Raw genomic sequence first — 16,077 nt, 5'->3', positions numbered from 1 at the left:
GAAGCTGAGCTTCCCTTGCAGTCTTAGAGCAATCGACACTGGTGCTTCCCATCCCATTATATCTCTCTAAGGTCGAAACCATTTGTAGTGTAATATCTTTTAATAGTTTTTATGATGCAAAATCTGTCTTCAGTTTACAAGCAATACAAGACAGACACACACATGTTATTTGCACTTTTTATTATATTATTGTAGCTCGAGCATTGAAGCACCTTGTTTCTCTTTGTTAAACTTGAATGTATTCAATTTTTTTTTGAATTGTCATGGGATGCTTTTTTATTTATTTATTTAATTTAAATTTATGGGGGTGAACTAACATGTTTGGTTGGTAAAATAAATATGTTGTAAATTCAAATCAGAGCGTCTTGTGTGTCTGGAATGGATGTATTCTTGAGTCTATAAGGTAACAATAATATAATAATAAGATAACCTTGTTTGAACTGTGAAATGGGTTTGGCTAAAAGAAAATTTTGGTTTTGTCTATACTACTAGGTACTTATACTATACTGGGTTAAATAGAATTGCATTACTAGAAAGAGACTAAAAGAAAATTTTCATTGACTAAAACTAGACTAAAATGTCATCAGTTTTCGTCGACTAAAACTAGACTAAAATAGTCATGGATGATTCTGACTAAAATAAGACTAAAATGCTCAGACTTTTAGTTGACTAAAAACCACCAGCCTGCAGGAACTGAGAAGGATAAACAAAAGAAGGGGGAGTTACACCAACGGAAATAGGTTAACCAAAATGTACAACCAATTATACAAACTACGGGAGTGGGCAAGTTACAATATAAAGCTAAACCCAACTGCCCACACAAAACAATTTATTATAACATAAAACAGAACAATAGCAATGTAAAGAAAACAAAAACAACAACAAATCTAAATTACACAGAAAAATACCAAATTAATCAAAGTCAGCTATTGAAATTAAATGGGCAATTAAAGTGGCTGAACCAAATAGATTAACAAAACAAAATACAAATTATCCAAAAATAAAGGGAGTACATGGAAACATGTACAGGGAGAGGGAGGGAGAGAGAAACCCACATGGCTACCGGCATCTACCTGTGACCACACTAGCATTAGCCACTGGATATCAGTCAGTATAACGCAGAGAGAGAGAGGACACTTACCACCGCAAAACAAGACTGGACATCATACTGGAGCACGGCGCACTCTGTTGCTGCTCAAATGCTTTAAGCTTGATGAGACCACATAACAGATGAAGTGAAGCAGCAGCGCATGGCATTACCTGTGAGGGCAAACACCTCAGACCCGGAAGTGATGTGTCAGGGGGGAGCGCAAAGGAAGACGGGGGGAGGACTGCCGCATTTATATCCAGCCGCCCCAATGATTAGTTTCCAGCTGTGCTCAATTAAATGCAGCAACAACGCAAAGAAAATAACAACATTTCTATGCTGCTACATTAGCAAGTTTGCTACTTTCGTCCTGCTGGCTAGCTCAGCCAGCCTCAGCTAAATTGATAAGTTGGTTAGCTTAGCTAGCTGGCTAGGATTGTTTGTATACAAATACACCCAGCTTTATACAGTGTGTGCCTTATGAAAGGGCTAAAATAAAACTGTCATTTGAATGGACTGTGCTGTAGGACTGATTGACTGAAGTGACACCTGTTGTGGTGGGATTATAGCAGGCTGCAGAGCATTTTGTTGCGGTAGCTCGTTAACATTACACTTTGGGAGGGAGGGTGTGTTGTTGGGCAAATGACTGCGATGTCTGCAATATCGTTGTCCAGTGGGTGTCGCCTCTCAGTCATAGACCTCCTGTGCTGTTAAATATGTGCCACAGTAACATTAATTTAGGATTGTTTGTATGATCATTGTATTAAGTTTAGTGTGTTGTCATTTTATAGACGTATGATGTGAAGTTTGCTTCATAAATAAACGTATTATTAGGCCTATCATCATTATTATTATTATTAGTAGTAGTAGTAGTAGTAGTTGTAGTAGTAGTATAGCAGAGGATTATTCATATAGCATTATGAATTTTGAATGATCAATGTGTTAAGAGAGATTGTTCTATTCTCTCTCCTATTGTATTTTGTATATGTATTTTGAAGTTAGTAGTATATCAAGTATGTAGTTACTTGACAACTCTGCTGACTAAGTTGCAGTCTTTGCCACATTTATTACAATATTTATTGTGACAATGTAGTTTGCTAATTTGAACAAACCTACCTCTATTCCTAGCATATAATTGAGTTTTTATATATGTATTTTTTATTCAAAAGAACCATAATAAACACAATTTAAAGTAAATTTAATTTATACTATACTGTATATGACTGCTAGTTCTGCCCTCAGTAAGAATACAAGGTAAAACCATATCAGTTAGATACAAGTTGTTCACTTTGTAATACCCTGCAAATATAGGTAAAAATATTCCCTCTATATCAGGGGTATTCAATTAAAATTCAAAGAGGTCCAGTTACAAAAATGTCCTCCCAGTGAAGGTCCGAAATCTTATATTGTCACTCGAAATAGTGTACCCTGATGTAAATAAAAAACAACAAATGTACTTTTCTATATCATTTATTGTCAAATTTCAAGTGTTTTCAATATACTTTAAACATACCGATAAGTCTGAACTTGTATGGCACTTGAATGGAAAACATTACTGTAGTTGTCTTTACTACACTTCAAGTAACTGAATTTCTTCTGAATAAAATAAATAGAAAAAGTGCAAACACAGCTTTGAGCAGCCTGAACTTAGGGTAATGTAAAAACATTCAGAATCTTTTGAATAAAATAAAAGTGCATCTTTAAGAAAAAATGTAAACAAAAGACCTTTGAGCTGCCCACCCCCTTTTTTAAACATATATTAATTACATTTAAAATAAAATAACACAGGAACCTTAATGCCTACATTTCAAGTAAAATAGCAGAACAGGGCAGAATTTACTGAATAAAAGAAAAGTGCAGAGCTTTGAGCAGCTCCCTTTCTCCTCTCTCTTCTCCTTCCTCCCTTTCCAACTTCCTTTCCTAGTGAGAGAAATGGGCATGTAACTTTCCTGCCAGCAGTTTGTCTTAAATGGGATTAGTGCCATTCTCATGCTCATGTGGAGATGCTCATTGCTAAGCCTGGAACGGTACTTTGTTTTAATAATGTTCATCGTAGAGAAAGCTGTCTCACAGCTGTAAGTTGATCCAAACATGGTTAAGGTGTGTAGTGCTACTTTGGTTAGACCAGGGAAAATGGTTTCAGGCACAATCTGTAACCAGAAAGTAGCAGAGTCAGTTGTTTCAAAATGCTCTCTCAGAGCAACATCTGCTTGCAGATCAGTGAGCTCTAACTGTAAAGATCCAGGATGTGCCCACTTGAAGGTCTGTGTCACCTCCTTTGAAAATCCTCTGATTTCTCTGATAAGGAATGGATTCTTGATTAGCAGGAGGAGCTGGTGTCCAAGGTTGAAGCTGTCAAATCGATGACAGAAGTTTCCAATCAGCTTGTCTATGAAGCTGACATAAGGGGAAATGTCTCTCTTACCCTGAATTTGTTCCTGCATTTGTGGGAAGTGCTCACACTCTCCTTGGAGATCTTCTTTGAAAATGTCCAGCTTCATCTGGAAGGAGTGGACAGTTTTCATCATATCACAGACAGAATTTTTCTGACCCTGCAGCTTTAAATTGAGCTTATTAAGGTGTCCTGTGATGTCCACCAAAAAAGCCACCACATCCATCTTGTTGTTATCTTGCAAAAAGTTTGCAAACTGTGTTGCTTTTTGTCTCTTGAGCTGCTGTAAGAAAGCAGCTATTTCCTTTTGGATGGACCAGAAGCATCCCAGTGCATTCCCTTTGCTTAGCCATCTCACGTTGTTGTGGAGTAGTAGGTCATTTGCATCTGCCTCCATTTCTTTCAGAAATTCTCTCAGCAGTCGATGCTGATGGGATGAGGATGCCCTGAGGAAGTTGATGAGTCTCATCATGGTATTCATTACTTCAGCAAACTCTTCAGACAGAATGGCACAGAGAACAGTCTGATGGATGATACAGTGGTAGGCTATGAGATCAGGGTTGTCTTGTTTCATCCGTGCCACAGCCCCCTTCTCTCTACCAACCATGGCAGGTGCACCATCCGTGGTGACTGAGACTACTTGCTTCAGATTAATCTTTCTTTTTGTGAGCATCTGCTTTATCCCCTCATATATATCCTCTCCTCTTGTGTGTGTCTCAAGTGGCATTAAACCCAACAGGTCCTCACACATCTCTTTCTTCTCTTTGTGAAGAAATCTCACATACACCAAAAGCTGGGCATTATCTGTTGCATCTGTGGACTCATCAATGGCTAAGGATATGCATACTGCGTTTTGAACAGCTGCATCAAGCTGTGCCAGCACATCCTCTGCTAATAGTTCAGATTTTCTGGTTGTTGTTGAAGCTGACAATGGGATTTGCTTGATTTTTTCACACGTCGTTTTTTTGTTTACCGTCAAGTAAAGTCTCTGCAGCCGCATTTAAGCACTCCTTCACCACTGTCCTATCGCTGAATGCTTTCTTGTGTTGCGCCAAAATCCACGCAATCTTAAGTGAACACTCATCTGCACGTTACTGGCCTGTAAATGCATGTGTGAAGACACGGGTAGACCGGTCATACTGTGCTTTCAGTTCGATCATTTTACTTGCCCTCACTGCGGACTTCTGCGGGTATGTTTCATCAAACGATCCGTGATTGGTCTCATAGTGATGATTAACGTTGCTACTTTTTATTAACGCCACAGTTTCACAGCATATGAGACACACAGGTTTAGAACTGGCTGCAGGCAGAACGAACATGTATTGGTCCGTCCATTCATCTTTAAAAGTTCAGTTTTCACTGTCTACTTTTTTCATTTTTGAGCAAGCCATTTTCACACATCTCTCTCTCTCTCTCTCTCTCTCTCTCTCTCTCTCTCTCCCCTCTCTCCTTCCTCTCTCTCTCTCTCTCTCTCTCTCTCTCTCTCTCTCTCTCTCTCTCTCTCTCTCTCTCTCTCTCTCTCTCTCTCTCTCTCTCTCTCTCTCTCTCTCTCTCGCTCTCTCTCTCTCTCTCTCTCTCTCTCTCTCTCTCTCTCTCCCTCCCTCCCCCTCCCTCCCTTCCCTTCCTCCCTCCGGTGTAGGTAAACAATCGATTTTATTGGCTTGGCTATTGATGACGTTTCTGTCGTATTAACTAAATTAGCTGCGCATGCACGAATGATTAATTTTTTTTATTAGGCCTAATATTATAATTATAATATAATTTTCACAGGTCCGGGCAGAACCGTCACTGGGTCCGTGCCCGGACCGCGGTCCGCCATTTGGTGATGCCTGCTCTATATCATATAGTGCTCATCACTAATTTACCATCGTTTTTATAACTTTAAAGAGTACAATGTGCAGATGAAAGCAGAAAAGGCCCGAAAGGGAAAACTTTGAAATTGGGTGCATTTTAAAGGGACACTGTATATTGCAATGTATAGTTTATATATATATATATATCTCAATTTTGCTTGGTATAGTCAAATTCCACTTTTAGACTTAAGCTAATGGGGAGCTGATTATAGGCTTGTAAGTGCTATACCAGTGCAAAATCCTTTTGAGATAAACACACTTTTTCAATTCAATAAACTTTTTGAAAATTTAAAAAAGGCACGTAACGAAAAAACACGAGAACACACAACCAGGGCGAGACAAACTGTGCAAAACAAAACCTGTAATATTATGAGAAAGACAGTAACAGTAACAACATGGGAAAATGACATCAGTGCAAATAAATAACTTTACACATAAACATTTTGATTAAAATTTGGATGTGTGACAGATTGTCCTAGTGCAATAAAGAGTTATGTTACATATTTACAGTATAGTGTGCATATGGAATGTGAGGTATATGAAAGTGGATAGGTACCGCAAAGTCCAATAGCAGCAGGATCAGGAAGTCATTGAGTGTGTGGGCAGCAGCAGTTGTCAGTGCAAATCTGTGTGTGTGAGTGTGAGGGGAGGAGGGCCAGCAGGGTGAGCAGAGGGACAGGGATGGTTGGGAGTTGAGGAGCTGAACAGCTTTGGGTACAAAGGTTTCCCTTCTCCTCTGTGTCCTACAGCCCAGGCAGCTAAGCTGGCGTCCTGAGGGGAACCACTTAAGTGCAAGGAACAGAGTGTGTGAGTGAGCCTGAAGAATCCTGCCTGTTGTTATTAGCGTTTGCTGTTCACAAAAGGTGGACAGGGCTCTGACAACCGGCGATACGGGGGGGGTTCATGGACGACCTAATGATAACCACAACATCCTATGTGCAGGCAAGATGGGTCTTAACCAAGCTTAGAGAGATGGTAAGGTGGGTTAGAATGACATTGAAGCCAAGAAAATCAAGCATGATTATCAGGAAAGGGAATATCACTGACCAGTACAATCTGCTCATCCAAGGTGAGGCCATCCCATCAATCAAGAACAATCCCATCAAATACCTGGGAAAGTGGTACAATGAGTCACTAAGGGATAGTAAAAATTTCCACAGCACTGAGATGCAAGTAGGGGGCTGGTTGAAGAAAATTGGAGAAAAAAAAAAAAAAAAAAAAAAAATTAGGCCTCCCGGAAAAGTTCAAAGCGTGGCTATACCAACACAGCCTGCTGCCCAGACTGTAACGGATGTTTGTAGGACCCAGTTGCAGCACCACACACCGATCGGTAATGACCTTTAATTATGAGCAAGCAGAGATAATGTACACAGGTAGGTATTAGGGGTAGAGGAAGGGGTCCGGGGCTGGAGAGCTGTGGGAGCGAAGTGACTGAGCTCACACACACAGGGGAAAGTTCATGGACCCGAAGGCTGGGGCTGGCAGAGCCATGCGTTAGGGAGCAGGCTAGAGATGTCGTCAAGGGAGCAGGAGGATCAGAACCAGGTGAGCAGACAGAGGGGCAGACGAACCAGGAAGGAGCATGCAGGCGGGTAATCAAAGCCAGACGAAGGATCAGGAAACCAGCAGGGAGGCACTCACGTTGTGACGTCGAAGCTGGAGAACACCAAACAGCCACAGGCACAGGCAGAACTCGTGGTTGGGGACAGAAGGCTGAGGCATTTACTGGGGCAGAGATGAGGCAGGACGGTCAGGGACGAGCAGAGTCGATAACGAGAAGTCAGTCCAGAGATGAACGCTGGACAGTCTTGCATGGATACTAACAACAATCTGGCAAAGAGTGAGTGAACCGGGGATGCATATATAATGGCTTGATTGGAGATGCAGCTGGGGGCAACAGGTGAGGACAGTGAGGCTGATGAGGAGGTGTGGCAGAGTGGAGAGTGAGACAGAGGCAGGGTGAGTGGAAAAACACTGAGAAGCAGAGCAGGTTGTGACACAGACTGATGTGGCCGATGATGATGTATGAAGCCCCACTTACAGCAGTGGAAGGAGTGGAGCATAAGTGCCTCTGAAGATGGCTGGGAATCCCTCCAAGCTTTACATTGGTTGGGCTGTAAATCAGATCTGGGCAACTGCAACTACCCCTTTCCTCTCTGGTTGAAGAGTTCCGAGTAGCAAAGTACCAGATTGCCATGACCTTCAGGGACTCAAGAGACAACAAGGTCAGAGAAGCAGGGATAAAAACAAGATCGAGACGAAAGTGAGAGGCTTCAGCAACATTGGCCCAAGCAGAAAGAAACCACAAACTCAGTGACATCATTGGGATCGCTCTGGCTCAGGGCAGATACAGGTGGCGCCACAACAAAGTACTGACTGTGCTCGCTGACATTCCAGAGCAGGAGATAACCAGGAAACGTCAATTCCAACGCAAGACGCCACCTGCAATAACATTTGTCAAGGGAGGAGCAAAGCCAGCAGCGCCCAATAAAACCAGGGTGAGCCTCCTGCAGTTAGCGTGGGGTATTACAATATTCTGGGCCCTCATACCGCCCCAAGTTGTGGCGGTATGAGGGCCCAGAATATTGTAATACCAGTTCAATTATATAAAAAAAAATAAAAAAAGGAAACCAACAACGCCACCCTGGGAATTGCACCCAGGGAACTGTAAATTAATATGACTATAAGGAGGAGGCACACAGGTAAGTCATACAAAGAAGGGCAGGAGACGTGGTTCACAGTAGCAAAAAAATAATTAACACGTTTATTATAGGTTGGTCACACAAAGAAAGGGTATTTCAAAACAAAGCTAATAATTAATACCCTACTCCAATAGCTGAAGCTGACCAACGGTGGAGGAAAATGTAGAGGGAGGGGGTCCAAACGAAAGAAAAGGGCACCCCACTCTCACGTGACACGCATACAAAAGTGAAGTGCGAAACAACCAAATCCAAAATCACGGCACACAAAAGGGGAACCACCACCCAGGACACCGCCACCACCGTCGGCTCTCAGCAACTATGGAGGAAACGGAAATACAAATATTGAGAATTCAACACAAAGCACAATAACACAAACCCCTTATAAAAAAAAACGTAAACTAACAATTGTCCAAAAGAAACAAACCAAACAAATTAACAGTCTAGGGCTGAAACTCCAAACAAGAAGTAAATAACGAAGAAGAAAAGAAATTAACCAATCCTTCAATTGAAATAAAACTAAATGATAAAATGACCAACCCATTAGCTCAACAATAACATTCTTAGAAATTGATCTTCATAAACATTCATAAAAAAAACATACGCGATCCCGTCTAACCCCTGCACACGCTCACTCATCCACACAGCCAGTCAATAAAATGACCATTCGTCTCTTCTCAAATCAACACAAACGCCGCCGCACACACGCACACACGCCACAACACCACACACACACACAAACACACCAGTACTGACGGAGCAACTCCCACTAAGTCCGCCTCCCAGAGGGGGAAACGGGCACGGAGGACCGGGGGGAGCGAGCGGCAACCGGCAGGAAAAGGCCGTCACCTAACAGCAGTAGCAGAGGCAGCAAGCGAAGCAAAAGCAAGCGAAGCAGGAAAGACGCCACACCCGGCAGTTACTTTGAACGGGGCAGTGTCAGCGCATTCGTTTATTTGCAATAAGAGTTCTCCACTCAAAGTTATCCATTTAAACAAATATTTATTTGCTATTTAAAGAATCAAAATCAGCATGTACATGGATCTCCTCTGATCTGAAAACCACAGTCTGCAAGCAGTAGCTGTGGCCAACGTCCCAGAGAAGAGTGTCTATCTTAGCAGTTACACAGAGTTTTGTATGTATTTTTGTAACTATTTGAATTGGTGAAAAGGTTGGGGAGAAACCATGGTTTAGACTCAGCTCCCCTTCGTTTGGTGCACAGGCTGGTCCCAGCCTCTTGGCACAGTGCCTCCTTCATCTGAGCTGTCCTCACCTAGAGAAAAAAACCTACTCTCCCTTTTCCTGTAACCGCCTCTTCACCCTGTTAGGAGTTGTTTCTTACTTTAAACATCTGAGGCGGTCACCTGTCATCCGTTCTTCTGGTGTCTCCCTATGTGTGCGTGACTGCCTTGAGTCTCACCCTAGCGCTCCCCAACGCATAGGAACAGTAATCATCATAATACTAAAGAACAAATAATAAACAAATAATAAACAACACTCTCTTAATAATGCAACATACATTTTAATATTTCTCACAGCAGCAAAGCCAGTCCACAGCGCCCAGCACCACCGATTGCGGGCCGGCAAAGCAGCCAGTGTTCCTGCACCTTACTTGAAATCCACCGTTAACCACAATCCCGAACAGCAGGAACCCTCCCGAGGAGGATAGCGACAGGAGAGCTCTGCTCCGCTCTGTACTGGACCGGAGCGTTCTGCGGTGCGTTCGGGATCCGCTTGTCCGTTAATGTTTATAAGCGAACAGGGAGAATCGCCACCGTTCCTCAACCACCAGGGACCACCGACTCGAGAGCAGAGGAAGAAGCGGAAGGCCGGGAAGGGGAGGGCTTCGGACCAGGAAGTGAGAGGACGAGAGAGGGACACGGCTGCCTTTTATCCCCTCGCCCTCTTGCCTTGATAGGCTACAGCGCCAGGTAAAGTGCGGGGCGGCAGACAAATACAATCAAGCCCAGCAGCATACCATACTGCTACAATCGGATTAACTCAGAGTGAACCAAGTTCTCTTCAGAATCAAGCTGCTACGACACAAAGCTAGCTGATTTTCCAAGCAACAGGAGTCATAGCAGAGTTAGCGTGAACAGCTAACTCTGTGAGGAGAACAAAGGAGATAACAGCAAAGCAACACAGCCAGACAGACTTTACTCCACCAGGAAGCCTCCCAACTCACTGGACTTTACAACAACACTGGAAAGGACCTCTTTGTTTGTTCCAAGGACTGGGTAACGTTAACTGACTGGGCCTAACCTTTCCCAGCACAGCATAGCACAGCACAGCATAGTTAAGCAGCAGAATCTTAACTTTGTTAATGTACTTGTTGATTGATGTCTTGTTGTTGTAATGTTTGCTTAGGTTGTGGTCAGTCATACAGTTAATCAGGTACTCGTATGTTCACACACATAGCAGTACGTCTCAGTTCTAGAACCTGCATGAAGCTAAACCACCCCCCTCTAACCTGGTACCATTAGATTACATGAGCTAGGCTAACAAAGAAAACTCACAACCTTCCCTCCACAACCACACACACCAGGTGGTCTCAGCAGCCACTTTGAGTAGTTTCTTTGTTTTACCGCCATCTTGTGTAGTGTTCTTTGTTCAGGTCATGTGGTCACAGTGATTACTTTGAATCAGCCATCTTGCCTTTGGTTTGTGTTCCCACAGACACACACACATACCCCTACACACACACATACACACACCTGTATATACTAGATTAGACATTGTGTTTTACTCTGCTCCATTGTAAATAAATGCCTTTAAGTATAACTACTGGTGTGTTTGATGTTGCACAAGCGTGAATATTGCCAACCTCTACTTTGCAGAATTCCAATCCTTCAACTTTAACTTACTGTTGATATGGTAATTTGGTTATAGTTAGTAAACTCTAATTGTTTATCAGAGTTCCAGATTAATGGTAATAAATTGAGACTGAAAACATATTGGCTATTTTGCCTATTAGTTTAGGCTGGTGCCCCGAGGACTTTAATTAATTTTAAAGTTATTATTTAATATTAATGTTTTTAATATTAATATTTTCTTAATTTATGATAGCCAATAAATTGATAGACAACCGAAATCCAACATATTTGGTGTCCAGCTAATGAGGTAGAGCTTAGACCCAACATCTACTAAAAAGGGTCTCCTTTTCCTTAGCAAACTGAACATAAGTTTGCTTGTCGGGCCTACTGAGGCTCCTGAAGCGTTGGCGGTAATAGCTCATAACGAAAGTCATAAAAGTCATAATCCTTGCTTCCCTCAGTGCTTTCTGGACCTTTCCATCCAGAACACTTCCAAAAGTAGGCCACATGTTCAAAATTAGGGAAGTACTTTTCAACATCTTTCACTACAAAAGGAGGAACCAATCTCATATGTCCAACTGCATCAAACTTAAATTCCAGTCCTTAAGGTATTGCTCATGTTCTAAATGCATTTACTTCTCTTTTAGTCGTCACTCACATACTCATTCAGAAGCTTGTTAATAAAACTCTGCTTCCCACACGCACTCAGTCTGCTCTCCTCCGGTCCTGTGAAAGCCATGATTAGTTAGCTAACAGTCCACGTGTGGCTAATGGTGTTTGTGCTAATTTAGCAACATTACTCAACTTTTCGTCTCCAACATGGCTCGCTCTCCCGTTTTAGCAGGCTACACAGTCTTACAATCACACCAGATTTTAACTTGGACAAAATACAGTAATATAACCGAATACAATGAACCTATAAACAGCTACCTACTGCCTTTGGCAGTCCACTGCAAATACCTTAACATGGGGTCCCCTTCCACCTTTTGGATACCAAAAACACATCCATGACGGGCCAAAGGGGTGTCCTAAAAATCACAGACGGGGTCCTATACATTTTACGCCGGATGCATCTTGCATCTCCAAGGTAAAAATACAGGAATTTTTGCTGTTTCCATGCAAGTCGTCCATCCGACATGAGGTAGTTCATTTCTGAGGTATTGCCAGTGGACGAAATGAACCCAAGTACAGCGATCGGACTGAAATCTGAAAATGAACAGTTGACAAAATGATCAAGTTGTCTTTGTATATTTAAATAAGAGCTTTGCAAAGGATCAGAGTGCAATTGCAGACTGATATCAAACAAAGAGTGTGCATGAACTTCATAGAAAGAAAGAAAGAAGGAGGCATAGTCAGGATGTGTGTGTGTAAACAATTCTGGGTGCCATCCTGACTTACTAACTGCTGGAAGAAGCAGATGTGTTTTCAAGGATAAACTTCTCCCTAGTTTGTACTGGACAGTACCAGATAAGGAGCATACATGTGGGAACAGATTCACATTCATGGATATACAAAGCCAGGTCACACAAGGATATGATTTTTCTATTACATTTCCTCCTTTTTGATCATACTTGATCACTATTAAAGGAAAAATCATCAAAGATTATATTTTCATAATAAGTGAATATTCTTACATATGATAACATAATAAAAAACTATAACAGTGATAAAAAAAACATCTGTAATGTTACCTCAATTATGATTTAAAACTACTTCATTAAAGTATCACTATGGAGAAAAAGGTGGAAAAAGGCAATACATTGAGGTTCACTCAGCAAGTCACCCAGTTGGAGCTTGGCACGCTCTTGTTTGACAGTATGCCAATACTGTCGCTTCTACTTCTCTTCCTGGTCTGTGAGTGTGTGTTATTGTGCTGTGTTGGTCACTTGAGAGCAGTGATCCGCCTACACTTTCGCAGAGTCCTCAATCGGGCTGTGGTGACTTACTCTGTTGTAAGTGTCTCTGGTGGAGGTGGGACTCTATTGCAGTGGCTGGCATGGATCCAGGGGACTCTTTAGGCGACTTTTATTGCTGTCTGTGTGGTCAGCAGCACCTGGAATGAGCCCGTCCACTGGTTAGAGCGCCAAGTCTTTCTTCTCAGATCTCTTACCACTAACCAGTCACCAAGCTTCAGGTCATGAAGAGGTCCTGTGGCTGGAGTTGGTAGTGCGTCTTTCACCTGGTTGAGAATGTTGGATAGAACAGAGGATAAATTTGCACAGTAATGAAGCATTTCATCTTCACAGTGAACTGTGGAGGGTAATTGTCTTTTAACAGGTCCAATGCCTGTGTTGGCTGGTTGTCCAAATAGGATTTCAAATGGCCTAAGGCCGTATTTTGGTCAGACCCTAGCTCTCATTTACATAAAAACAATAGGGAGTGCTTTCGTCCATGACAAACCTGTTTCTTCACAACATTTAGCCAATTTGTTTTTAAGGGTGCCATTTTCTCGCTCAACAGCACCACCAGCTGGATGATAAGCACAGTGTTGTCTCATATCAATGCCAAAATATTCACAAACTTGTTTTAAAGCAGCACTCACAAATGGTGTTCTGTTATCACTGCTGATTCTTCGGGGAATTCCCCATCTGGGAATAATCTCAGTGATAAGGGCTTTGGTAACAGCATTCGTATCTTATTTTGCTGTAGGGAAAACTTAAATCCATTTTGAATACATGTCAACAATTACCAGGCAATATATATATTCTTTCCCTCACTTGGTGTTAGTTCAATGAAATCCATCTGTACGTGATCGGTACAGCTGGATGGAATGGTTTTTCTGGTGGAGGGGGTGCGGCTTGTGGTGTTTCAATACCTCTGCCAATGTTGTTTGTGGCACAGATAACACATGATTGACAACATTTCTGAGCATAGTTAGTAAAACCCTTTGTGAACCAGTGTTGTGAAACAGCATCCATCACCCCTCCTTTTGACACATGGTCCAATCCACGAGTCAACTTTGCATAGTGAGGAAACAAATACTTTGGCAGACATGGTTTGTCATTGGGGCTGTACCGTACCCCATCTTTGAAAAGACCACCACTCTTTTTCCACACATCCTTCTCAGTCTGATCAGGTCTCCACTGGAGCTCATGTAAGTCTGCTGTGGGAGTAGAGTATGTGTCAGAGTCATCATGTAGAAAAAATTCAGAGCCAGTAAATTCTTGTCATGCTGCGGCCTTGGCAGCTGCATCTGCTCTGGCGTTACCTTGTGAAACCGGGTCAGTGTTAGAAGTGTGAGCTTCAAATTTACACACAACAATCTGTTTTGGGACTAGAATAGCGTCCAGCAGCTGTGACACGAGAGTGTGGTGTGCAATAGGTTTACCAGATGATGTTAAAAAGTTTGTGTTTCCAAATTTTGCAAAAATCATGCACAATGCCAAAACCGTATCTACTATCTGTGTAGATATTCACTGTTTTGTCCTTTGCTAGTTTACACGCTTCTATGAGAGAATCCAATGTGATTCTTTCCTGTGTCAAGGTCGTGTGACGCTGATCCAGCCACAAACAGTGCAAAGTCTGGATTTTGCAAAGGTGTTGCTTGCAAATCTGGTCTGGGGGAACAAACTTCAGTTATTGCAGCAACACAGTTGTGTTCTCCATCTCCTTCTGTGGGGAGAAGAGTTATAGGGTTAAGAACATTGCATCTTTTCACAGTGATATTTGGCATTTCAAGCAAAATAGTGTTATAACAGAGCCATTTCCTGCTGAAAGATGAGATGTTTTCTGTTCAAGTACAATCAATGAAACAGCATGTGGAACGAGCAGAGACAGGTCAGAGTAACTTACAATGTCTCTGTAGGTCATCACAGCTTTCTCTGCAGCTGCAACAGCTCTCAGACATCAGTCCTGTAGCTACAGGGTCAAGTTTAGCTGAAAAATAGGCTACAGGCTTGTCTGCCTCCATGGTCCTGGAGTAGCACTGAGTGGCCCCCACGGCCACCTCTGAACCCGCCCCTGCCACGGCCACATCCGTGCCCTCTGGCATGTGCTTGGAACAAAGTCAATGTAGCCATTTGCAGATCTTTCTCTCTTTTTTCTCCTTTCCTCTTCTGGCCCTATTTGAGAATTTTTTCAGCATACACAGCGTTTGCCTTGACTTGCCTGAGTCCCAAGTAATGCATGTACGTTTCACCATGCTGGAAATCTCTGGCTTCTGTGCATTCAGGAAGCTGTTTCTCAGATGAGCTTCCCATGCTGTAACAACATTATCATTTGGGTAAGCTGGAGGTGTCAGCCCACTGTGTGTGTTGTGGACTTCTGTGAGACTTCTGTGAGACGAGTGAGATAGTCGTGAACATCATCGTCTTCTTGTTTACATAAGGACACATGTCCATTCTCACAGGGAATGCTGTTTCGATGCGCTCACAGAGATCTGCAATGTCTCCTCTGTAGACTGTGTTGTCATTGTGAGCCCAGCTGGGGTTATCCAGTCTCACCTCAGTCTCTGGATATCCTGCTGGTACTTTGGCCCAATTATTGCCCATTTTTACCATCAGGAGTCGTTTCAGTTCAGAGGTTGTTGGGCGGAACTCTCTACAGAACGCAGTCAGTTCAGCGTCAAATTTCACACCACCTCCATCTGATGGTGATGGGAGGTGAGTCACTGCCTGTTTAATGTCCTCCATAGTCCATGGTCTTGAAATAGCATTGGATGTCCATCAGCACCTGCTACCTCCAACATGGGGAAATTCACGACCTGGTGTAGGTTGCCCTCTGCGTCACATCTCACTTTTCCCCATCCAAAAGTTGTTGTATGTATCAGGATAGAGGAGGGGAACAGGGGATGGGGGAAAGCCAGGGTTATATGGCGGTGGTGCCCTCGGCTGTGGATCAGCCACCTGATGAGCCTGGATTCGGGCTGCAGGTTCATCATGTTGTTGTGGTGGGTTTTGGTGTCTTCTTGGCGGAGCACAGTTGAGGTTGGAATCCTGCATTTTGACACACTGAGACACAGATGAGATTTTATCTGTCCCTGCCTGTGTTTTTATGTCCCACCTTAGTGCTTCTTCCATCCATAAACTAAATGATTTCCAGTCTACTATGAATTTACTCTTGTCTTTTTTATTCTCAGTCTCTTTTTCCTTCTCCTGCAGTTTTTCCTTCAGCAGATTTAGCTGTCTGATACTGAAACTTCTTGTCCTCGGAAAACCACATTCAGTAACCCAAATTTTTATTTGTTTCACAGATGAATCACCATAATTCACTTTCATGTAATTTATGTTTGGAG

The 16,077-nt window shown here is 42.6% G+C and overlaps 1 protein-coding gene across 1 annotated transcript; it reads right to left on the bottom strand.

Moving 5' to 3' along the window:
- Positions 1-1,256: 1,256 nt before the first annotated feature.
- On the bottom strand, positions 1,257-14,835 carry LOC111240131 (SCAN domain-containing protein 3-like). The gene is made up of 7 exons (XM_022770120.1): positions 14,737-14,835; positions 14,053-14,137; positions 13,860-13,947; positions 6,974-6,988; positions 6,380-6,442; positions 3,119-3,925; positions 1,257-1,260 (listed from the first exon to the last, which is right to left on the bottom strand). The coding sequence occupies exons 1-7, from the start codon at positions 14,833-14,835 to the stop codon at positions 1,257-1,259; spliced, it is 1,161 nt and encodes a 386-aa protein (XP_022625841.1).
- Between the last annotated feature and the right edge of the window lie 1,242 nt (positions 14,836-16,077).

The sequence above is a fragment of the Seriola dumerili genome, unplaced genomic scaffold (genome assembly GCF_002260705.1).
Source record: "Seriola dumerili isolate Sdu_G_001 unplaced genomic scaffold, Sdu_1.0 BDQW01012297.1, whole genome shotgun sequence".
In the NCBI taxonomy this organism is placed as follows: domain Eukaryota; kingdom Metazoa; phylum Chordata; class Actinopteri; order Carangiformes; family Carangidae; genus Seriola; species Seriola dumerili.
Note: the sequence above shows the minus strand (reverse complement) of the source record. Positions and strands in the feature narration are given on the sequence as shown.

Coding starts and splice junctions, on each gene's coding strand:
- LOC111240131 (XM_022770120.1), bottom strand. CDS start 14,835: ATGCCAGAGGGCACGGATGTGGCCGTGGCAGGGGCGGGTTCAGAGGTG. Junction 13,948..14,052: donor CACTGACCCGGTTTCACAAG/GTAACGCCAGAG, acceptor CTACTCCCACAG/CAGACTTACATGAGCTCCAG. Junction 3,926..6,379: donor TGGATGAGCAGATTGTACTG/GTCAGTGATATT, acceptor CAACTTCCTCAG/GGCATCCTCATCCCATCAGC.